A 25,761-nucleotide genomic window follows, 5' to 3' on the forward strand; every position below is an offset into this window, starting at 1 on the left:
CACACGCCGAAGACCTTGGCGTGATCAGGCAGACCTCCTGTGTGAAAACATACACCTGCTGCTCACGTTTTTAAATGAAGTGACAGCAGCTCAGAGTCCCCCTCATGCCACTACCCAGGGCCCCACGACTAGATGGCGTCAAGAGTCTAAGGCCCAGGGAAGCCCTCTCACGAGTTTCTTGAGCTGAGGATCCGTGCATCCAGTCAGCCTGACAAATGTCATGCTGCTTTGATTGTCTGAAATGGCTTCCTTTTCACTCTCCTGTATAATTTTGTAATGTTATTTTTGGAACTATCAGTTTAAGTCAATTCTTAAGTGGGAATAGTATGAACCCTGTAAGCCCCGTTTATGCCACCAGTTTGAAGGAGGGAGGAACATCTACTCCACGGTAGGGAGGAGGCGTGGAGTCTTAGCGCCAGTGTTATAAGGCTTTGTGTTGCGTTTTTCAAAGGGAGGTCTCCCCCTACCCCTGGGGACCCAGGGCAAATGGTTAAACCTCTGGGACTTGTGCGATCTTCTTCGGATCGATGTCTCCTGCTTGCTTCTGGTGCCTCCCTTCTTCAAAGCAGCAGACCTCATGCCTTGGTTCTTTCATCTGCAACCCATCTTCCTCCCTCTCTTCCAGGTTCAGTGAGAGAGAATTGAGAGACTTCATGGCCCCTGGTGTTAATAGTTCTGGTAAAGCATCAAGGGTTTGCATATAGCAGAGATAATGAACCCATGCACCTGCAGGAGTCTCACAGTTATGTAAAGAGAGGAAGTGGTTCAGTGTAAAACAAACAAAAACAAAACTGCCACCTCCTTGCTCCCATCTTCATTTCCCCACTTTCATAGAGAGCTGGGGGAAAATAAAGAGTTCTCTGTATCAGAAAAGCAGCAGCGCAAGCATGCTAATAACGGGAATCCAACACCAGCCTTAGCACTGAGGACACAATAAGGAGTGATGAGGACCCTGTGACCTGTGGGGAGGGGGCAGCTAGCAGTTCCCTAAATCCAGCACATGGTGGCCATACAGCTATGCTTGAGATAGCCAATCATCTGACTGCTAACAGCAAATAAGAAATTCAGGCTTTAGATGAAAGCACTCATTCTAAAATCTTTTTTTAAAAAAATAGTTGCCAGTATCATTTATTTAATTAATTTGTTTTGGCCACACCCCGAGGCAAGTGGAATCTCAGTTTCCCAACCAAGGATTTCATCTAAGCCTTCTTCATTGGAAGCATGGAGTCCCAGCCACTAGACCACCAGAGAAGTCCCTAAAATTGTGACCGAATTTATTAAAATATCATCCAGGCTCAACAAAACATGACTATAGGCACGCTCTTCTAGTTGGTGGTTTCTGAGACACAGCTTCACAGGGAACAATTTCCACCGGCCAGTCTTGCCCGGGCTGAACCCCTAGGTCCAGAGATGCCCCCACCCCTGCAAGTGTCACACTGAAGCCTCACTTGCACGCCAGCCCTAGATCATGGTTCTCAACACAGGAACCTTCCCAGACCACATTCCTCCTGCTTAGCACCCTCTCCACACGCCATCACTCTGAGTCCTGGCTTCATCTCCAGCTCATGACAAACCTCTCTCTCTCGCTCTGGCAGATGTTCCTTACGCTGGAGACCAGTGTGGTCCAGTTCCTGAAGTTCCTGGCCTCCACATCCTCCTCCCAGCCCAGCCCCCAACTCCAGTCTCCCCCTGAGCTCTGTCCTCTCCCAGCGGTGACTTTCCTCCAGCATCTACAGCTCCAAGAAAGATATGAGGCCACTCGCTTTAACTCAACCTTCCAACAAACACAGACATCCTCGGGGCCCAGACCAGCCACCAGCGTGGGGTTTTTAAGCATCCCACACTCACTCCCCACTGAGACGCAGCTCCCCCAAAATGGGACCCTGTGGAATGGGATTAACAGAAAACTGGCTGTGCATTTGGGGCAAAACGCCTTGATGTTGGTGACATTTAAGCTCCTGCAGATGTCAGTGCAGCATCTGAAGACATATTATTGTGCCCTTTATCTCGCTCTTTAAACCTGACAGTGCTCAGTAGGAAGCCACACAATTGAGAAGAAAGTGCATTACATACATTAAAAACGTGCTGCAGACCGTGGGCTCACGACATGGCCCCGCAAGGTTATGATGGGGGGAGAAAGCTGAAAAAACTCTAAAAGTCAACCTAGGAGCTAGAAACTTAGAAATCGAGTGGAAAATTGTGCTGACATTTATCGTCCACGGTTATAACTGCAGTGGCCCTGCTAATGGTGACACAGAGAAACAGCAGCAGAGGGTAACTATGGCTAAAATACTTGCAGAATAACTCAAAAGTGTTAAATGGGGTATAAAATATAGAGCAGAGGTCTCAGTTTGTAAGAGAAAATAATTTCCATTCAGTAAGTAACACACCTAACTTCCGGTCACTGTTTTGGAAGCTGTGAGGCAAGTGTTTAGAGTCATGACTTCAGCTCAAATCGATGGAGAGTACAATTGCAAATCATTCATTAAGCCTCTTGGAATTTTTGGAATATTCAGTGGAATTGCTTATTGATAAAACTCTGACCGTACGTTAATTTTTTAAAAATGCTTTAGAGAACTGGAGTGGAGAATTACGAAGCCTGAGGATCTAAAGAGGATGTTTTTTTTTTTTAAATATAGCTAAATTTTTAAGAATGGTGAGTGAAGTCACAAATGTGTTAAGGCTGAGATTGTGGGAAAAGCACTGTCAGTTCAAAGATCAGTTCAGAAGCTACTAGCAGGTTGCACAACTCTTGGGCTCATGAGCAGACTCCAGGACCCGTGCACAGTAGGTACCTTGAAAGGCAGCACTTCCTCCCTAGAATCAAACACCCAGCCAATTCTATAAATCTAAGAGTGCACCATTTTTGATGCCTCTGGATCCTGCTCTGATTGCATAGGACTAGTGGATTCTACCTCCTAAATGCATCTCTCATCTGTCCACCATCTCTCTCCCCCTCTAAATTTCCTTACGGCACCGCTTACCATCTGCTATGGGCTGAATTGTGCCCCACCCCCCTCAAATTCCCATCTCTTTAGCCGTAATGCTCAATAGCTCAGACTGTGACTGTATTTGGTAACAGAGACGTAAAAGGGTGACTATCTTCAAATGAGGCTGTTAGGGCGAGCTCCAGCCCGATCTGACTGCTGTCCTTATAGAAGAAAATTTGGACACACAGAGACACACCAGGGGCACGTGTACACAGAGGAAAGACCATGTGAGGAGACACACGCCACCTGTATCTTGGACTTGGGGGCCTCCAGAACTCTAAGAAAATGAAATTCTTATGAAGCCACCCAGTTTCTATGTTTGGTGACGGCAGCTTGGTGGACTAACATACCATCTGTTATAGATCAGATAATTACCTGATTATTTGTTTTCCTTTTCAGTCTCCTCACATCAGTGGAAGTTGCCCATGAAGGCACAGAATGAATCTGTCCTGCTCATTCCCACAAACCCAGACTAGCACCTGGCATGGAGCTCATGCTCACTAAACATGCTGGATGGTGAATGGATGTCTTGCCACCACCCTGGTCCAGGACACACCATCTCTTGCATGACTCCAGAACTGATTGGTGTCCTGATTTCTTTATTCTTTTCTTTTCCTCCTTCAACCCATCCTTCACAGAATGGCCGAAGTGATCTCTTAACAATTAAATGAGATCCTATCCATCCCCAAGATAAACCCCTCTGGAAGTACTTCCCTGTACTTAGGTTCAAATGTAACCACTCAACAATCATGCTCAGGGCCCTGCTTCCCTTTCACCAAGAAACACCTTCCTCCATGCTCCCCTTCCACGATCCCCACACCCAGGACACTCTGGCACTATCAAAGTGACTCCCCTGCAGGGTCTCACCACTTTCTGTTTCCTCTGCCTAGATGCCCCCTCCCGGAACCTTCATGCAGTGAACTCCTTCTATGACTTGGATCTCAGCTCAGACCACATCTTCAAAGACATCTCCCCGACCACTCTACCTAAGGAGCCCCTCCACATCCCAGTCCCTCACATTTGTTAGATTCCTAATACTTATCACGATCTAAAATTACATTAGTGATTTATTTAATATTAGTTACCTATTTAGTATTTTTTCTCCCTCTGGAGTGTGAACTCAAGTGGGCCTTAGGAAGCATTCCTACGAACAAAGCTAGTGAAGGTGATGGAATTTCAGTTGAGCTGTTTCACATCCTAAAAGATGATGCTGTGAAAGTGCTGCACTCAGTATGCCAGCAAATTTGGAAAACTCTGCAGTGGCCACAGGACTGGAAAAGGTCAGTTTTCATTCCAATCCCAAAGGCAATGCCAAAGAATGCTCAAACTACCACACAACTGCACTCATTTCACACGCTAGCAAAGTAATGCTCAAAATTCTCCAAGCCAGACTTCAACAGTATGTGAATCAAGAACTTCCAGATGTTCAAGCCGGATTTAGGAAAGGCAGAGGAACCAGAGACCAAATTGCCAACATCTGCTGGATCTTAGAAAAAGCAAGAAAATTCCAGAAAACACATCTGTTTCTTCTTCATTGACTATGCCAAAGCCTTTGACTGTGTGAATCACAACAAACTGTGGAAAATTCTTAAAGAGATGGGAATACCAGACCACCTGACCTGCCTCCTGAGAAATCTGTATGCAGATCAAGAAGCAACAATAGAATCAGACATGTAACAACAAACTGGTTCCAAATTGGAAAAGGAGTATGTCAAGGCTGTATGTTGTCACCCTGTTTACTTAACTCATATGCAGAGTACACCATGAGAAACGCTGGGCTGGAAGAAGCACAAGCTGGAATCAAGATTGCTGGGAGAAATATCAATAACCTCAGATATGCAGATGACACCACCCTTATGGCAGAAAGTGAAGAGGAACTCAAAAGCCTCTTGATGAAAGTGGAAGAAGAAAGTGAAAAAGTTGGCTTAAAAGTCAACATTCAGAAAACTAAAATCATGGCTTCTGGTCCCATCACATCATGGCAAATAGATGGGGAAACAATGGAAACACTGACAGACTTTATTTTCTTGGGCTCCAAAATCACTGCAGACAATGACTGCAGCCATGAAATTAAAAGATGCTTACTCCTTGGAAGAAAAGTTATGACCAACCTAGACAGCATATTAAAAAGTGGAGACATTACTTTGCCGACAAAGGTCCATTTAGTCAAAGCTATGGTTTTTCCAGTGGTCATGTATGGATGTGAGAGTTGGACTATAAAGAAGGCTGAGCGCCGAAGAATTGATGCTTTTGAGTGTTGGAGAAGACTCTTGAGAGTCCCTTGAACTGCAAGGAGATCCAACCAGTCCATCCTAAAGGAAATCAGTCCTGAATATTCATTGGAAGGACTGATGCTGAAGCTGAAGCTCCAATACTTTGGCCACCTGATGAGAAGAACTGACTCACTGGAAAAGACCCTGATGCTGGGAAAGACTGAAGGCAGGAGGAGAAGGGGACGACAGAGGATGAGATGGTTGTATGGCATCACCAACTTGATAGGCATGAGTCTGAGCAAACTCCAGGAGCCTGCAATGGACAGGGAAGTCCATGGGGTGGTAAACAGTAAGACACAACTGAGCGACTGAACTGTCTGAACTCCCTCTGTCCATCTGCTAAGTATACACCATGGGGACAAAGACCTATCTATCTTGGTCACGAGTATCCCCTGGATCCAGCAGGAGTTCCTGACACATAACTAATGCTCAATAATTGACTACTGAAAGAAAGAATGAATAAAAACCCAAACTGGATATGAACGGAGCATGCAGAATGGGCTTTGGCTAGGCCCTGGTCAACTCAACACGACTCACGATAGATCGCAGAGGACTATGTGCACCACCAATATTTGTATGTAGAGTTAAATGGGATTTTCCAATTCCAGCCCCTATCACAGAGTCCTCATGTTGTGATTTCTGGGAAGTTTAAGCTTAAGCCTCCTAAGCATCTAGGCTGAACTCAGATGAAGCACATTATGCAGGAACACAGTCAGGGGCACGTCTTCCTGAGTTATGTCGCATGGCCCATTTGCTGGGTAACTGGCTCTTGGCAATTCCATAACCAAGTCATCTACTCTCTCCTCAGCAGGGGGAGTATGAAGCTGTCAGAAAAATCCTAAACTCAGAAGCAGCCCCGATGGAAGGAGGATTCCAAGAGAAGCCATGAGACTCTGAGGGTAGACCCTCCAGAGAGCTCTCCCCCGTGGAGATTTCTCTGAGAGAAGGAAGCGTGTGGCCGCAACAGCAAACCATGGATGGTGTGCAGAGTTCAGGCAGAGCCAAGACTGAGAGAAGAGACAGGGTCAGGTTGGCTCTCATGGTGAAGGCAAAGGCAAAGCAGAGGACAGAGTTCTGGGATCCCAGGAGAGAGAACCAAGCCGGATCCTTCAGGGAAGAGCCCAAGGTCACCTACTAGAAAGACCTAGTACAAGCGTCCTGCACAGGCCAAGCAGGAGGCAGCAGCTGGATGCAGCTCCAGGGACAGGATGCGCGCAGGGCTTGGGGAAAGCACAAGGCCTGTCTCAGAGAGACTTGCTCAAAAGTGGGGGCTGTGCAGGTCACTCCTGCACCGTATGTGAGGCTAAGTGGACCACATGTAGAGCAGATGTCTCCTGAAGTGGTCTGAGGTCAACAATTATTCTCCAATGGGCAGCAGACACAGATATCAAAGATCAAGGGATGCGGAGATTTCATCCTTGTAAGAGGGGCTCGTCAGTATATCCACAACACAAAGGTAGATTCCTTAGGCCAACGTAATGGCGAGTCATCTGACAGGATGTCAGCATTCCTGAGATGCTGGCTGACTTCTAGGAAGGAGGTGTCTCTTGCACAGACCCCAAACACAGTTACCCGAAATGTTGTCTTGCCAAAGCCCCTTGGAACTCAGCTCAAATTCCTCTAGAGATGGTGATCTAAGACAACAGGTCAAACAATGCCACTGGAGTGCCAGGAAGCAAGTGATGCCTAAGCCTGTGACAAAGTCACTGCAGCAGAAGTGGAAAGAATCAGTCCAGTGAAAGCAACATGGGGACTTCCCGGGGGCGGGGGTGGTCCAAGTGGCCAAGACTCCACACTCTCAATGCAGGGGGCCCGGGCTGAAGCCCTGGTCAGAGACCTAGATCCCACATGCCACAACAAAGAGTTTGCAAGCCACACTAAGACTAAGCACAGCCAAATAAATACTTAAACTAAAAAGCAACATGGATGGGGCAGAAATGAGAATAGCCTCAAAACGGGAGGAACAAAAGGCATCAAAAGACAGGACATATGACATCTCTTGAGGGAACAGCAAACTGCACCAGAGCCCACAGAATGGCTTGTGGCTTTAAGCTAGAAGCAGAGAAAGGACAATCCTAGGAGTTAGTTACCTGAAACCTGCCAAGGAACTAATGGGAATCTCCAATCTGCAGACACTAGCTAATGGGGCTGGCAACCTAGCCAGCCCTTGTATGCTGCTGCTGCTAAGTCACTTCAGTCGTGTCTGACTCTGTGCGACCCCATAGATGGCAGCCCACTAGGCTCCTCTGTCCCTGGGATTCTCCAGGCAAGAGCACGGCAGTGGGGTGCCATTGCCTTCTCCCGGGCTGCCTTAATCCATATGCATACCCCTTTGATTATAATACCTCCATCAAATGTCACAAGATATGACGCCCTTTCAACTACCTGTACCCAGGACTGGTCCCCTCTGAGATGTCTATAGTGAACCAGGGACCCACAGTTCCTTGCTCAAATACATTCAAATATCTTAGCCTAAATACAGTAGAGAGAGAGAACTTTCAGTGGAAATGGTCTGGGCATGGAGTACAATGCCTTTGAGAACTCTCAACCCTGTACCATAAGTACTAGCCACTGTGAGAAATCTCTCCCTACGCCTACACAGAGTTGACGAGGGTATTTAAAATTACTTTTAAAGAATTAATAGCTTAGTGGTACTTTTCCCTGTGAGTGAACAGTGTGCTAATTTGCTCAGTGTTTTTGGTGTTGGTTCTTTTTTTAAGACAATTGCACAAGATTCTATCCAGAGCCCTCTAATTCTTCCACTTCAGTGGCCTGAATCCCACTAATAAACAATCAGGACTTTAGACTCCTTTAATAATGAAGAGAGATTCAAACGAAGATGTTTTGCCACTCTCTGCAAATTCCTGGAGGTGCTTGCCTGTTGAACAGGCCAGCGAAATTATGGATTTATTCAGGACTGATTGCATTGAGTATGTAAGCATTTTTTGAAGGATTAAAAAAGAGAGAGAGTGAGAGATGTTTGTGAGCTGAATGAATAGCAGGGATTGCAGCCTCCAAGCCACATGAAACAAGGCTGTGCTTAGAGCAGGGAAGAGACTTACTGCATGGATGGGCAAGGACCCGAACCTCGTCCACAGCGATGTAGCCAGGATGGCCCTTCAGAGAGACGGATTCAAATATCACCTGCAACACACAAGGCAGGAGTCAGTTTTGCAGAAGGGGTTGAAGGCATTCATCACAGCTGTCCAACCTCCAAACAATTTATGTTTCAGCTTCCCACTAGAACTATCCAAAAAGGTCTTGTATTAGGCTAGGATATTACCTTGGCAATTGACATGAATTTTCAAAATAAGGTAAAAAGGTCACCTTCTGGTGACCAGCAAAAGAAGAACCAGCCACATGGAATATTTCTAATGGCTTTCAGAAATAACCCTCAGATGAAAGAAAAACAACCCAAACTTGGCCTTGAAACTTCAATATGCACCTTTTTCATTATTGTTTCAAGTGAAACACAGAGAATTACTTCCTATTATCTCCATTTTCTTATGCAGGGTGAGGGAGAAGCCATTATAAGCCAAGAATGGTTTACCTTGATTTGATTCCATATCCTCGAGGAATATAGTCCATCTGAATGACCTAATAACATCCCTTAAAAATAAGCCCCACACACCACTGTTGCTATGCAGGAATCCACAAGCAAGAAGTTCTTTGATCCTCCATTCTGACTCCCACCCGCACTGCTTACTTCAGTAACCAGCTTGTCACCCAATATCCACCTTCACAAAGGAGATGTGACCATCTGTGTGGACAGAATGACCAATGCCCCGGATGTCCCTAAGTTTAATGGCTTCATCTTCCAATTGGCTTCAGTCACGTGCTCACATGCATCCTCTGCATGCCCACACTCACCCTCCATGTGCCCACACTCACCTCCATGTGCCCACACTTGCCTTCCACGTGCCCACACTCACCTCCACATACCCACACTCACCTCCACGTGCCCAAGCTCACCCTCCACGTGCCCAGACTCACCCACGCTTGTCCTTCATGTGCTCACACTCATCCTTCACCCCACACACTGGAGTTTTCAGCTTACTGCATTTTGGCACACCCACACTCCTCTCCCAACTCACTCCCCTTAAATCTGCTTCTTTGGCACATATGGTACCCTGGGTCCCAGTTTTTCTAGAAACTGTATGCTGCCTGGACATCTTTGTTTTAATCTCAACAAACACACAGTCCCCTCACTCTGTCAAATAATCACCCACATCCATCGCACCTAAAGCCCCAATTCCTCATTTTGCTGTTGGCAAGTCTATTGCAAAACTGCTTTCTCCACCTCTGTATCCCCACCCAAATGTCTCCCTTTCAACGTCACCTGCCCAATCCCTACAGATAACCACATCACATCTTTAAGAAACAAGAGGACCACAGAAGGGCTAACTTCTAACTTCCTACTGATCAGCCTAACCTTCATGGGTCAGATGACTACACACCAGCCACTGTCCGCTCTGCAAGGCACGGCCCAGTGCCCCTGACCTCTACCTCGGCTGTGTTTTCCAGCTTCTAGGTTCTCCCTCTTCATCCCTTATCTCCAAAGCCTCCCTTTTATTCCTGACTCTGACAAACTAGACGCTTGGATTTCTCTTACTCTTGAAAAGCTACCCTTGTGGCAGCAGTAGTATTTGCAATCCAGTTGTATTTCAATCATATTTAAATTTTTTCAATAGTCTGAATTATACTCCCTCTATACCTCCCAGCTTCTCAGTGCAAAACTTCAACCCCATCACCTGGACTTTGTCCTTGACACTACCCCCAACATTGATCTCAGGGAAGACACCAGCAATCTCTTAGTAGTGCTCTTCCCACTTAAATCCAATAGATATATTTCAATCTTTATCTTACTTTAAGAAGGAAAATAGTACAGGGCTTGGGTTCTGGGTTAGGATACCTGAGTTTTAGTCCTGGTTGTACCAGCTTGTGTGTGTACCTTGTGTGTGTACACCTAATGTGTGCACTTTGTGTGTGTGCACCTAGTGTATGCACCTTGTGTGTGTGCACCTTGTGAGTGTACCACCTTCCGTGTGTGCACCTAATGTGTGCACCTTGTGTGTGTGCACCTTGTGAGTGTACCACCTTCTGTGTGTGCACCTACTGTGTGTACCTTGTGTGTGTGTGCCCCTTGTGTGTGCACCGTGTGTGTGCACCATGTGTGTGTGCCCCTTGAGTGTGTGCACCTTGTGTGTGTGTGTACCACCTTGTGTGTGTGCCACCTTGTATGTGTACCTTGAGTGTGTATACCTTGTGTGTGTGTACCACCTTGTGTGTGCACCATGTGTGTGTGCCCCTTGAGTGTGTGCACCTTGTGTGTGTGTGTACCACCTTGTGTGTGTACCACCTTGTATGTGTACCTTGAGTGTGTATACCTTGTGTGTGTGTGTACCACCTTGTGTGTGTACCACCTTGTGTGTGTACCTTGAGTGTATGCATCTTATGTGTGTACCACCTTGAGCAAGTTACCTTACTGCTCTGCGCCTCAGTTTCCTCATCTGTAATTACAGTGTTTACCTTGTTAGGTAATTATTCATGTTAAGGGAGTTAATATACTAATTTCTGTAGGAAAAAATAAAAAAATATAACAAACACAGAAAACACATTTAAAAGAAATAGCATGAAAAGATTCAAATTGTGTAGTAAAAGTAAAAAAATTCTATTATGTTAATAAATATAAATAGGTTAAAACAAAGAAAAGCTCTCAGACTCTCTAAACGAACAAAGTCTAATTACATGTCATAAGATAAACACCTAGAATGACTCAATAGCCTTAAAAATAACAAACCAAACAAAGACACAGGAAAATAGGAAAATACAAACAGAAAATTATTGTTGTAAAAATAATGCTAAAGCATCAAAGTGGAATTTAAATGAAAAAGAAATATAAAAACCACACAAGATTACATAACAGGCGAACATCTAACTTCAATAAATTCTTCAAAGAGGAAACTATACAGGCATGGTTCTATATATTTTCTAACCAGATTCCCTAAAGCCATAAACTAATGACAAAAGCTTAAAAATCAATTTCTTAAAGTTGAAATATTGTCTATTTCTTAAATACATAATAACTATACTGTCAAAGTATGTTTTGTTAACAAAAGTCTGAATGAAATAAAATTAAAAGTCAAATGGCAAGTTGAGAACAATATCTGTAATATATATGCCAGCTAAAAGGTAAATATCCTATTCTGTGTAAAGAATCCTTGAGAATCATCAAAACAAATAAACTCTCCAAAAGAAAAATCAGTGAGTTCAGCAGGTTATTCACAAAAGATGAAGCAAGACTGGTAATGTTTTATGAATGCAATGTTTATAATGACACTAGGGAGATTATGGCAGATGAATGTTTTCGCCTTAACCCTTTCCTAGATTTTCCAAATTCTCTACGACAAAAATGAGCTTCTTTTTATTTACAATAAAAATTAAGTGCTTTAAAGTGTATTACATTTTCATATCTCTCTGCATATTATACTACCCTTGGGTCATGTACCATAACTAACTCCACTACCACACCTATCACAGCAGAGTGTCAATGCCTGTTCACGAATTATTTCATCCTGTAAGCTCTAAACCTATTGGGAGCAGGGACAGTCTCATTCATTCATATTTACAGAGACTATCCTCTGTACCAAGGATTGAGGCACTCGCAGGGAGGGGCTAAAAAGTGAACAACAAGCTTAGGGTTCTAACTCTGATAAACTTTACATTTCGTGAATAGAGATGGAAATTACACAAATAAGGAAATTAAATTCATTTTGTGATTAAGTATAACTAAGTGGGAGAGGGTCTACATAACTTAGAGTAGTCAGGAAAGAACTCTAAAAAGGTGATAATTAAAAGGAGACCAGAAGGATGAAACTGGCAAGTTAAGGAAGAGGTGGTGGATGTACAAAGGCTCTGAGCCAGGAAAGAACTTGAGGATGATCTGGGAATATAAGAATGAGACCCTGGTGTGGCTGGGATATAGCAAGCGAGCTAGAGCAGCACAAGGCAAGGCTGGAATGCTAGCTGCAGGTCAGAGGACATGGAGTGCTATAAGGCTTATGGGAGTTTGAATTTTCTGCTATTACTGACGCATTTGAAGCTGGAAAGTGACATGATTTAATTTACATTCAAAAAAGTTCATTCTGGCTATTCTGTGGAAATTGACTGGGGCAGGAGGTGGAGCTTGAGCAAGAATGAAATTGAACAGTTGGCTACAGTAGTGGTCCAATCAAAAGAAGAGTATGGCTTGGACCATGGTGTTAGCCAGGAGGAATAAAGATGCTGATGATATGAAAGATATTTTCAAGGTAGAGATGAAAATAATTACTGCTAGATTAAGAGGAGAAGAGTGAAGAAAAGAGAAAATACAAAGAGGATTCGTCAATTTAAGTCTTGAGCTTCTAGGCTGATTCTGGTGTCATTTACTAACACAAAGAAAATGAATGTGTGTGTCTCTGGGCACATAGGCCGAGCTACATCACAATTTTTTTTCAAGATGCCAACTGAAATCTTAACGGACATCCTGAGGAAGCTGATATTATATTTCGAAGCTCTTGGGTGATCTAGGACCAGAGTTACAAATGTGGTAGTACTGGCATCTAAATGCCATTTAAATCTATACAACTAGATGAGGTCACCTTGAAAGAGGGAGCAGACAGTTCAAAGAAGAGGACTAGGGCCCAAGGCCAAGTGTGGAAAGCCCAATAGAGAATTTCTCAGGATGGTAGATATTGGAACATGGTTTTAGGTAGAGGGGAATGAGTCAGGGAAGTAGCATGGAATACAAGGGAATGGGGCATTGATGGAACAGATTCTAGAGGGGACAAAAGTCAAATGGGGTCAGGTTACTGGTGGAGTTACCGGTACTAAACAGAGGGGGACCTCATCAACTAAGACTGAATAATAACAAAAATAGAGAAATAAAACCATAATAACAAAGGTCAACCACATTAACCTTTTATCAGCGGTGGTCTCAATCTAGCCTCTCAACAACCCTAAGTGGTGGGGCCGGCTAAATTACCAAAACTCAGGAACGAAGCCAGAGGCAGGTAGGAGGGCTGAGACCCTGGTTCACAGCCAAGTCCATTACTGACCTTTATTGGAAAGCAGTCCAACTCTCATTTTTAACCAAAACACTTGGTTAAGCAGAGGTCTGACTTTTTTTTCCAGTTACTCAAAGTTCAACTCTATTAATACTCTTCTCACATTCTGCTTCTCACATCATCACTCAGTATGCAACCTATATCATAATTATTAACAAATACTCCATGAGCAAACCCAAGGCTGGCCATGAGAGAATGGGTGTGTGACAGTGACACGTACAGCTGGTCACTGCTCAGTGTCCTTCCTGTAGCAGAATTAAGAACTCTATAAGGAGACAGAGAATCTTTCATTCATCAGCATTCCTCTTGGGAATGTTTTTCTATAACACGCCTTGGTAGGTGAGACTTGGGTTTCTCAAATAGGAGACAGTAATATTCTGTAAGAAATAAGGGGAAGAAGGTACTGCTTTTTTAATGAAGTAAATGAATAACTGTAAAATGCTGACAATACATATCGTAAATGCTGATGAATGGTTATTACTGCCCTGCTGGATGGCATCACGGATTTGATGGACGTGAGTGAGTGAACTCCGGGAGATGGTGATGGACAGGGAGGCCTGGCGTGCTGCAATTCATGGGGTCGCAAAGAGTCGGACACAACTGAGTGACTGAACTGAACTGAACTGTTATTACTGCCCTTACTCTGGACAGAGGGATGGGAGATGAGAAGGAAAATTCAAGGGAATGGTGGAGAAGAAAGAAATGGACTTCCCAATGTGACAACCCCTTATGCCCTCACCCCAAGTTTCCACTAAGGTTCCTACACTCACCAGACTCTGATGTGAGCTATGAAAGGTGGAAACTGCTGGTGGCTGGGCTTTGGGTCCATGCGGGGAGGTACATGGAAATTAAGAGGCACGGATGGTTGCAGGTGCCAGGAGAGCTGGGAAGGGGACTATGACAACACACAGAATCCTTGATGAAGGCTCCAGGATCACAAGATATTAGAAGTAGGGACTGTGGTATGTTTATAACACAAGGCAGGTCCTGGATGCAGCTGAGAATGAAAGTACCTCCCAGAACAGATGGGGAATATTCTCCCCATCACTGCCAGAGTGCTCAGAGAAGAATGCTCACACAACCTACAGGAGCCAAAAAAAAACCAAACAAACAAAATCATGCAAACTGCCATGAGATAGAGCCCTCAATGGCCTGAGGGCAGAGGGTCACACGGCTGGGGGTATCAGCAAGAGTGCCAGGAAGTCCACTATCTTCCCCAGAAAGGAAAGAAAAGGAAAACAGGCCTGTGATGGATGGGCTTGGGCCTACCTGGACTCACTTGCTGAGCTTGTCCCCCAAACACTGAACTCTCACAAGGGGGCTGACTCTCAGGCCCACACACATGAGCCCAGGCAGGTTGCCCGCTTCCAGAAACAAGGGCCAACCCTGGGGAGCATAACAGCAGGCACTGGAGAGGGAAATCTCAAGTGGTGGCTAGAAAGTGCCATCAGTAGATTATGGGATTGCAAACCTGAGTCACGGAGAAGCAATGGGGATGGAGATGAAGTTGGCAGGGACAGCCTGTAGAAATTACATACAGTCCCAAAGCCCCAAACACCCCCTTATCCATCCTTGCATGCTTTATAGTTCTGAAAGAGATCCGGGCAATGCAAATTATCGCTGGGACTCATGGCTCAAGCTTCTGATCACAAGAAGCTTTTGTAAGAAGACATGAGACAGGGGAACATGGAACATGGTTAGAGAGATCAGGTTTGGCTGCAGCAAGAGATTGTAAGGGTAGCAGCATGACCAGGGACATTCAAACATCAGGAGAATGTGAGTGCCCCTCTGAATTCTCACTGCTGATAAAAAAGGAGGACGCAGTAAACAAACAGAACAGCAGAACAGAATTTGGTCTTGTATGGCTCAGGAAAAGCAGCTGTCACAGCTGCAGCTCGGGCCCCAGGGCCAGGCTCCCGACTGACCAAGTTCTGGGGAATATGGACGACTGGAGTCCTCTCTCTAGGTCAGAAGGTGCCTGAGGAGACGGCTGCAGCCTCAGGTAGAGCGGGTCACCCTGTTAATGTGCTTCTGGTGTGAGGGTCCTGGTCAGGAAGATCCCACCCAGCATCTTACCAGCTCCAGTTCCTGGGGACAGACACCACAAAGAGCCAGGGTGATGTCAAGACCCTCAGTGACCGAAAGACCTGCTCAGGTGTTCTGAAGTGAGGCAGAACCATCATCTTCAAGCCAAGCACGCTCATAAGAAAACCGCAAGCAAGGCCCTTGAGGAATGAGGGTCAGGAACGGGAGAAGTGAGTGAGTGAAGAATTCTTAGAAAAAAAGGCTCCTATAGTGCCATCTGCGTACAGGGGACGAGAAGGGCAGTTGGGGGGAGACAGAAGACCATCCATGATGCTCCATGTCGGTGTATGGAGACAGGGACACTGGGGTGCAGAACCGGACCACACCTTCCCTGCAGGAAAGTCTTCAACCCCAAAGCAGCCGTGTGTCCCGACCATCAGCTACACACCCGCAAGTCCCAGACCCTCAGAGACCTCCTGGTCCTGGGGGATTGGAGCTTGCCTGGAAAAGGACAAACCTCTCTCAGAGCAGCAACTGCTGGGCCAAGCCAGGAAGTCAAGTCCCAAGAGAGGCTCAGAGATGAGTCACCCCTCAAACCCTCCAAAAAGCAGGGTATGTGCCCATTTGGGGGAGGATGTGGATACGTCAGGACACAGTTTAAGGGACTTGACGTTTTCTGGTCACCGTTGAAGGCCTCAAGCAGAGAACTGGTGGAGCAAAACATTTCAAGGGGCTGCAAACACCTTCTCAAAAGATAAGAGACAGAAAGATCTTGGCTAACCAGAACTCTTTGGAAGAGGACTACGTAGATTTTTATGATGAGGAGATTGCTTGGGGTGGAATCAAGACACTCTTTTCCACATCAGCCCAAGGAGGCCTGCGTAAAAGGGAAGGAGGAGGGTTTGCTGCCTAGCAGGGAGGAGAGATGGGTGAATGAAAGAGATGGGGTGGAGTTTAAAGAAGGTAGAGACTCGCTCCGCACCCCATGATGCCTCCTGAACTGTGCATGAAGGGACCAACCGCACAGAACACCAGAGGCCAGAGGAACATCTGAGAAAGGGACTGGGCTTCATGTTCCAATTAAATTCAAGTCGAGTGAGTCTTAAATTTCGGGGGTCTACATAGCTGAATAAAAAGGCAATTTCACTGAAGCAGGTGATGGAGAATAGAGCAAGCAAGTGGTGGCACAATTAATTAAAGTTCTTTTATTTTTTTAAATATTGGGACAGAAAAGTTCAGAATCATTAAAAACTGAAATAGAATTAACATCACCTGGAAAGGAGCAGCCACGTGCAGCACGGCTTCAGCTGCACCGGGCAAGCCCCTGCTCCCCTGAGAGGAGGCCAGTGAGGGGTGGATGGCAGGGGGCGCTTCTCATCTCAGGCCCTGCTGAAGGTGCAGAGAGCCCACTAATAAGAAAGATGAAAAGTCCCTGTTTGTTACAGAGCTACAAGTCAATTTTAGCACTGTGAAATATGACTTTAATAAATGAATACATAAGCCATCGGGGTCTGAAGCCCAGCACCGCTGAGCACCAAAATGGTATTTAGTCCCCAGAATCAGACATGCAGATCCAGAGCTGGGGGTCTGATGAATTTTCAAGCTCATTTTGCAAACGTCTTCGAATCTCCAGACAGGCACCCTTTTCTCTCACCGGATGTACGTGTGGGGGGTGTCCCTGGGTGTGTGGTGAGTCTGAGAACCGGATGGTGAGTGTGTACACCTGTGTGTGCGCCACGGGGCTATCCACTCACAGCTCTGTGTATGTCTGAGAGACCCGTGCCTTTTCTAAACCACTGCTCTCAGTGCATTAGTGGCTTTCTCACCACAAAGCTCAGAGCAGAGGAGATGGAATGAAATGATGCTGTGGCATAACAGGTTGGAAATCAGAACCTTCTCCCAGATGAGGCTGCTCATCACAGGGATGGCTCGGAGCTCAGCCACAGCCAGTGTTTCTTTAAGGAGGACCCCCCCACCTCCATCCTCTTTGTCTGCTCTCCCCTCACTTCCTCCTCCCTTCCAAACACTGCGGGGTTCACTGCGAGCCTGATATAAGTTACATACTACCTCATTTAATCCACGGACCCATGGACCTCTCCATTTTACAAATGAGACAACTGTGCTCAGAATGGTAATGGGGCAGACCCAACACTGCACTGCTAGTGAGCAAACAGTTATCAGGATGGGCATGCTTTCCCCTCGCTCCTAAAAGCAGGGAACTGAGCTTGCAGCCAGAGGACCTAGGCAGAATTATGGGGATCTCAAATGACCAATAATATCCCTTACGCTGGAACACAGGACATGGTGCCGCCCAACACACGAGTTACTATCAGATAAATGAGAAGCAAATATATGCTTACCACAGAGCTGAGACATAAGAGATGCCCAGGACACACTCTTTTCCCCCTTCTATACCCATCAAAGAGCAAGGTCAGTGGTGGGTCTAACCCTCACCTGGGTCACTTTTCTTGCTCTTTATCCTTCCTTGCACCTGTGGCCCCCATCCTGTATCCATCTGCATCAGGTCCTAGGTAGGGGGTTTCTAAATTGGAATGCTAAGGCCTCCTTGAGGGGATCCATGGACTTACAGAGACACTTGAAGCTATACTTAGTGAGACAGGGGCAGTTTCGGGACCAGGGTACCAGAATTTTAGTCCCAACTTTGCCAATGATTTGCTGTGTGCTCTTGGACTTCACTGTCCATCTCTGGACCTCAGCTTTATCACCACCTGAGGATTCAGCAAACTATGGCCTGGAGACCAAATCTGGTCCTTCACTTTTTGTGCAATAGAGTTTTATCGGAACACAGCCATGTCCTTTCATTGACATATTGTTCACAACTGATTTCACAGTACATCTGAAAGAAGTGTACCATGAGTTTTGAACTGAAGGATGCCTACGAATCTCCCAGGCACTCAGCTTGCCCCCTTAGGTCCCTCTTCTGCTTTAGACTCCAGAGAAATTTCTCCAAAAATAGATCTGACTATGTCACTTTCTGACTTAAAGCCTTCCATCTGTGTGTATGGATATCAACTGCAAACAGGCACAAAGGAGCTTAAAGAGGGAAGAAAACATTCTAAAGCTGGTTTATGGTGATGATTCTGCAACTCAATAGATTTACTAAAAATCACCCGCTTCCATGCTTAAAATAAGTGGATTCTATGGTATATAAATTATACCTTAATAAAGTAATTTAAAAACTTTCAACAGTCCCGGGCCATGACAACATGGAGCTATGTTCCTCTAAGTGTGCCCATGGGCTGGTGGCATCATGTACCGTGTATGTTAACAGTCCACAATGAGATAAGAGGTGTTCAGAAAGTGTTCCAGCAATTTGGCCTTGCGGTGACACTTTTATTGCAGTTTATAAGAGTATTGGTCCACAGTGAGTTAAGGAGGAAAAAACTGGTCTTCCACCACAGATGGTTTGAGTAGTGCTGCTCTAGGCTAGAGAATAAATCTACTCTCCTTAGCCTGGCGTTCAAAGCCCCGCAGGACCTACCCATCCCTGCAGGTTTAGCTCCCAGTATATCTTCCTTTCAATATACCTATAAGCAACCTAGTTTCCAAACTCTGCCAAAATCTCTCACTTACTCCTTCAATCCGTGGTGTCCATCACCCCCATCAATGCAAATGCCTTTCCCTTCCTTCTTCAATAAATATTTGTTCATCTTCAAGACTCAGCCTAGCTGTCTTGTCCTCTTAGGAGTCATCGTAATTGTCTTGCCCACCCTCTTCCCCAGGGGCAGTATTTGACTTGTTACCTTTCTGAACCTCAATTTTTCATCTGTAAAATAGGCATAATAATAGCACCTCCCTCATAAGATTGTTATAAGAAATTATTTGGTAGAAGGCTTCAGTGTCTGCATCCCTCCAGCATCCCATGGAATCCACACGCATTCCGCTATACTGTGTTTATACAAATAAACAGCATCAATCAGTCTCCTCCTACAAACTGTGATCTCCAGGGAGGCAGGGGCTATACTGGATCTCTCCGGCATCCTCCAGGACTGATTAGCAGAAGCAGCTTGGTAACCACGAGGTGAACAAGTGAGTACATAAAATCTTTCCTAGACCAAACTTCTAAACAAGAGGGCAAGTGGTATATAGATAATTACTCAAAAAAAAAAAAAAATCAAAATATGATAAAATACCATACCTGGTAGAAATGTGGCCAGAAGGTGCTGATGGCAAGCTCTGCCTTCACCCAGCCTTCGGTGACCACCCCAGACACGTTCCAGACGGGGTTTCCCTGGGGTCCACCGTTCACCTTCACATAGACATTTAGGGCCCCTGGGCTGGACCGGTCGCGGCTGGAGAAGTAGTAATGGAAATCAATGCAGTGGGTGTCATTCTCCTTGAGGGTCGGCAGGAGAAGGTGGGCCTTCTGGCCAGAGGCCCTCCCAGAGCTGTTCACCATCATGAAGGATCCTGGAGACCCACAAAAAGGGCGGGAGGTAGAGACAAGGAGAGAGAAAGAAAATCCTTCTGAAAATCAGTCACACCTGGAAACACGGTAGCCAGAAATCCAGTCCCTCTAGGAGGGTCTGGTTGACCCCCAGGAACCCATATTTCTTTTCTGAATTCAAGTATCCTCTTCTGCGATTGGGAATAAAAGGTGTTACTCACCTTTTGTAAGAATTAAGAGAAGGTAAGACACAAAAAATATTTCTACAAAGTAAACAGCCTATAAATACATACAGAACAACAACAAAACTCACTAAAACCAGTAGCTCCTACAGGAAGAATGGAATAAAAGCTCAGGAATTCAGTTAACTGTAACCTCCATGGATGAAATGAGGTGAAATATAACCTCATTCAAGCTCAGGTGGTCTCAATGGAAGCAGAAGCTCTGCCAAACCAGGGTGTTGTTCTAACATATTACACCTCGAGCCTTGCATTAATACAAAAAATATACCGGAGGACATATACAACTACAGTATACTCAAGAAAGCAAAGAAGACCTTGAAGATATGTGAGAACCGACTGAAAGATGGAATGGAGAGTAAGTAATTCTTGCTGAGAACTTAAGGAGTACCAGTGTGAGGCTTAGTTTATTTATATTTTGTTCAATTTAATCTTCAGAACAACCCTGGGAGAAGAAGGCTTTTCATTTTATTGAAAGACTGAGTAACTTACCCTGGACCACTCAGACAAGGAAGGATGAGACCCAGATTCTCTTGGACCTCAAAGTTGATGCTATTTTTACGGCCTGAGGAAAACATGACTATTATTTTCAAACACTCCAAGTGAGCCGCTTGGAGTTTCTTCGACAGATTAAATGGTCATTTCTGGTTCTTCACCCCTCCCTGGATCCACACTCTTTGCCTTTGACTTGTCCCCGCTTCCAACAGAGGCAGAGAGCATGTCCTCATCCCTTGCTTTGAGCTCCACTTGCTTTGGTCAGCAGGATGCTAAGAGAATGAGGCTTGAAACGTGCTTGCCTAGCCAGGCTTGCCCTCTTGCGCTACTGCTGTCTTCCAGGAGAAGAACGTGCCCCAGGTAGCTGCTGCCCCTTCAGCTTGAGATTGAGGACAAGCCCAATGGAGAGTAAAGAACCCAGCCAGGCCTCCCATGTAGCTGGGAGTACAGCCACATAGCCAACAAGCCCAGCCTGGGTCAGCCAATCCACAACAGAGGCTCAGACCCAGGACTGTAAGAATAAAATGTGCGTTGTAACTTCCCTCTTGGTTTGCTGGGTGCATTATTGCGGCAACAGTTCCCCGATGAAGGTCATCTGAGAGAGCAGCCCTATGAAAGAAGCCGCAGCGGGGCACATTTCAGTTCAAAGGCCCTTTTAACAAGTAAAACGGATGCAAAACTGGGGTGGACCACCCGGAGACAAAGTGAGTCCCTCATTACTACAGGTGGCTAAACAGAGTCTGGACACATTGAGCAGACATCTAAGGAACTTTCACCATCAGCTCTGAGGGCCGAACTCTGTGACTTAAGAGTCTTACAAGTCTATGGAATAAACTGCACCATAAAACACAGTAGATAAACTCAAGTGATTCTGCAATGAATATTTCCACCAAGAAAACCACTGCTGCTTTGAAATCTTATTTTAGGCACTAAAATCTCCAATCAGAATGAAGCCTTAAGACTACTCGTCCTCAACCAAGATGAGCCACTTCAATAGCTATCAGTAGCCTCATTCTTTCACTCTAATCCCCAGAAGACTAACAGTTGCCAGATACTCAGTGCTAGGCAATCCGTATCTTGGGGTTCTAAAGGGTACCAGTCATTCACAGCCTGTATCTGCTGGGTTTGAAATAAATTTTAAAATAGACACAGGAGACAGAGTTCAAAATCTCCACTTTACTACAGAGCTGGATTAGAGAAAGGAACATGGACTTGAGGACAAATTAGGCTTTCTTGCACTTTCTCCCCTGAACCAGCATGCAAAGTAGTTGGACCATCGAAGACGCCTTCCTTCCAACTCTACCCAGATCCCTAAGGCTCATTCCCGAAATAAGCCAACAAGAAGCAAGGTGATAAAGAGAGCAACCTGAACCAATGGCTACCAGACTTTCAATATCCAATATCTTTCAATATCCAATAACTTTGAATATCCAAGCAGAAAACTCACCCACTCCCCTGAGTAGGAGCCTTGGAAAGTAGAGCAAAAGCAGTATCTTACCCATGTTTCCAAGCAAATCAAACTTCCTAGTTTACAGCTAGGCAGCAACCCTGGTACATGGGGAGCTGTCCCTTGTCAGATGTTGTCTCTAACCGTCACACCCTCCCGGCAGCAAGGAAGGCGCCACTGCATTGGGGAAAGAGGCACAGAGAGAAGCCGGCACCCGGGCCCTCACCTGTTTGCTGATCTGCATCCCCCAGGGTTCCAAAGGTCTCCCTGGGATGGGAGAGTGCTGACTCACAAGACCCACAAGCCCCTGGGCACAGAGGGGGGCGCAGCTGCAGATAGGGAAGGCAGCCTGAGAAACAAGCGGTGACTGGGTTCTCTATCAGAATCCTGGGATGCCCCAGAGACATTTAAGCACCTGTGCTCCAGCCAGTTCACACACCCAGCTTCTTACTGCCCACAGCACAGTCGGGAAAGTTTCCCATCCACCAGCTCAGGTTCCCCCTTCTTTGCATCCTAGCTCTAGTGATGAAGCAAGCTCACTGAGAGGGTGGAGCCAGGTAACATCCATCCACCCCAGCAAGTCTAGGAATCCTCTCCATTGTGCGGCCTCCATGACTGTTAATAAAGGATGCTGCCACTTCTCTGAAGGCAGAGCTGGTGAAAGTGCATGGCCCTCCACCAAGCCTTCATGTAGTAGAAACTGCTGGTTGACTAGCAAGCCTGTCCTCTCTGTGCTGGGCAGAGCTGGACTATACTCCCCAGCCTCCTTTCAGAGTTTGGCAAGGCCATGCAACCGGTTTCCAGCCAACAGGTCCTAAGGATGAAGCCTGCCACTTCCTGGCTTGACTCTTCAAGGCGGACAACCTCTACCCTCACCCAGCTCCCACTGCTTCATCCTCCTTTAATCTCATCCTTCACAGGATGATTCCTGGACCAGGAGTCTCAGAATCACCTGGGAGCTGGGAAGAAATGCACACTCTTGGGCCCCACCCCACATCTACTGAATCTGAATTTGCATTTCATCAAGATCATGAGGGGATGTGTATGCACATTCAGGCCCGAGAATCACTGCCGCGTTGTCTTTTTCCTGTCCACCAACTGAAACGACAGGATTCCAGGAGCCTGAGGGACAGCAAAGCCACAATTAAAGGAACCGAGTTCCCCGAATGACCATGACCACGAGGAAGGGCATCACCATTAGGAACACTCTTTGCGGACTTCAAGCAAGGAATAAGCTATTATTAGGTCATTAAGCCGTTGAACATCTGACGTTCACTTCTGCAACTAGCATTATCGTTATTATTTTGGCATCCCTGCAGAGCCCCTGCTTCCTGCAAGTCCCTTTTCTTAAGCAGATAACATGAGCAATGACAGTTACTAAGCAAGGCTGTGAGATGCTACAAACAGGGACATCATTGAGAGAAGCGTCCTTGGGTGAAAAGAAGCAGAAAAGGCTGAGAATGAAAAGCATGGGTTCGCAGAAAAAAAAAAAAAAAAAAACTCGAGAAGGTAATAAACATCCTGAACCTTCGTTAAGACACTTCATGTCTCAGGGGGACCAGAGTGGGTTGCATTAGGGCAAACCGTGTTTCCCACTACCCTCACCCCTAATGTCAGTCTGTGGGATTTCACATGCATCCTCAGGCCTGTAGACCAGACAGAAAGGCATACATTAGGGGGCAAGGATCAGAGAGATATATAAGAAAACTGAAACAAACGGAAGAAAACAATGACTGCCCATGCCTCCCCACCCAGCTGACCTGCAAAGAAGGGCAGGGTCAGGCCAGAAGGGACTGGTAGGATGGAGCCCTGCTCAGGAATGTCCCAGTGAGGCTGCCTTGGAGTCCAAGAGACAGAGTGTAAGAGAGGACCCTCTGGGGACGTGGATGGGAAGCTCAGCAGCATCTGGTCTGCCCACAGGATGGGGGGTATGGTGACACTGGGAAGGGCATCCAGAACAGCAACTGTGGCGAGGGTCTCCTTCTATGCCCTGCAGGCAGTGGGCTTCCATGAGGAGTCCAGAGTATAAGTATGTTCTTATACTCATGCACTCAAGACCAGCCCCAAGGATTCTCACAAGTGACTTGGGAGAGCCTTAGGAAGGCAGAAAGGGGCTTGGCAGACAAGCAGGTAGAGACTTGGGGACATAAGGTTTAGACCTGGATTAGTGTCCAATCACCACTGTAACTATTACCACAAACGCAGTGGCTTCATACAACACAAACGTATTCTCTCTTAGAAGTCTAAAATCAAGGTGTTATAAGGCTGCTTTCTTTTTGGAGGCTTCAGGAGATAAACTGTTTCCTTGCCTTCAGTGGTTGCCTGCATTCCTCGGCTCATGGACCCTTCCTCCATCTTCAGAAGGCCATCACTCCAACCTCTGATTCCACAGACACATCTTTTTCTGACTTTGACTCTCCTGTCTCCTTCTTAAAAGGACCCTGAACAATTAGGATCCCCCCAGACAGTTAGGATCATCCCTCCACTGCAGTGTCCTTAATTCAACGACATCTGCAAAACCCCTTTTGTCATGGAAAGTAACATATGCACCTTTGCAGATATTTGTGTTAATATGACTACAAACATACTTCTAAGCTACTGAACCAGATATAGAAGGATAGCAGATTGAATCAGAAGCCAGCAGGTATGCACTGTCTGAACAGCAGGTGCCCCAGGGAATCTGAGTGCTACTATTACGTGTAAAAGGTCCCTTGCAGTATTAGATCCTGTCACCATGAATGTCTTATAATAGAAGCATGGGATAAAAAGCAAAATGTAGGGTTGAACCATTTGGCTCCCAATCTGGACAGAAAAAGAAAAGGTTCTGGGAAAAGAGCAGGGAAGACCCACGTTTCAGCAGAGGAAATTCCTCAGGGCAACTAGCCCATGGAACCATCGCGTCATCCGTGGCTCCTCAGACACCCACTCCCACGTGTGCTCAGGCCGTCTTCCAAGCTCATTGGACCGGTGACCTGGAGCAGAAACGTGCTCTGTAGTCTGCCCGCTCAATATCTGAACTCTCTTCCCATGTCTGGGGAACTCCTCGAGTTTTAAAGCAGAGCCCACTTCTGCTTTGGAAATGGAAAGGACCAGATGCCCCCTGTCCCAGCCTCCTCTATAGCTAGGCCTCAGACACACGATCTCAGGTCTACCAAACAGGCACACCCAACCCCAGTTTCTGAACTGGACTCTAAAGACTGGAGTCTCTGAACCAGGGCTCAGCGAAGGAGAGTCTGTGTGGAGAGGGCAGCAGCGGACGGTAGCAGAGGCAGAGGAAGGTGCCTCTGAGCTGCAGAGACAGCAACCACAGAGGACCTTGAAGCAAACCCAGCCTGGCTGGAGTGGAGCACAGCCCCTGAGCACAAGACACAGAGGCAGGGGTGACTAATGCAACCAGGGTGAATCAGGACGTCTTCCAGGAACAGACTGAGCTGAGCTGGCATCTGAAGAGTGAATAGAAGCCAAACCTCACCAATCACTGAGCATATTATGAACCCTGATAATAGAATCTGACCAACTTTAAGCCCCTTCCTGTACCTGCAGGAACGCCAGCACCAAGCAACACTCCCTATGTATTGATATTTCCCGAAGTGCCCACAGCACCCCAAGGAATGACACCAATCCCCTCATTCTCAGGGCGCTTCCAGATGCAGGTTCTCCCATATGCCCCTACCATCATTTGTGATGGCTCAATGACGGGGTGGGTCCTTGTTCCTGTCTCTCTGCCCTGAAACAGACTCAGGGGACACACAATACAACTGCTTTGGCCCCAACGTCTG

General features: G+C 46.2%; 1 protein-coding gene across 1 annotated transcript in view; it reads right to left on the reverse strand.

Moving 5' to 3' along the window:
* PTPRT (protein tyrosine phosphatase receptor type T) overlaps positions 1–25,761 on the reverse strand; it is an 816,693-nt gene that overhangs the window by 700,513 nt on the left and 90,419 nt on the right. The window contains exons 2-3 of the mRNA XM_052650453.1: positions 19,553–19,824; positions 8,326–8,407 (exon numbers count right to left, since the gene is read on the reverse strand). Of these exons, the coding sequence (XP_052506413.1) occupies positions 8,326–8,407; positions 19,553–19,824 (354 nt within the window). The remainder of the gene's footprint in view (positions 1–8,325; positions 8,408–19,552; positions 19,825–25,761) is intronic.

The sequence above is a fragment of the Budorcas taxicolor genome, chromosome 13 (assembly GCF_023091745.1).
Source record: "Budorcas taxicolor isolate Tak-1 chromosome 13, Takin1.1, whole genome shotgun sequence".
In the NCBI taxonomy this organism is placed as follows: Eukaryota; Metazoa; Chordata; class Mammalia; order Artiodactyla; family Bovidae; genus Budorcas; species Budorcas taxicolor.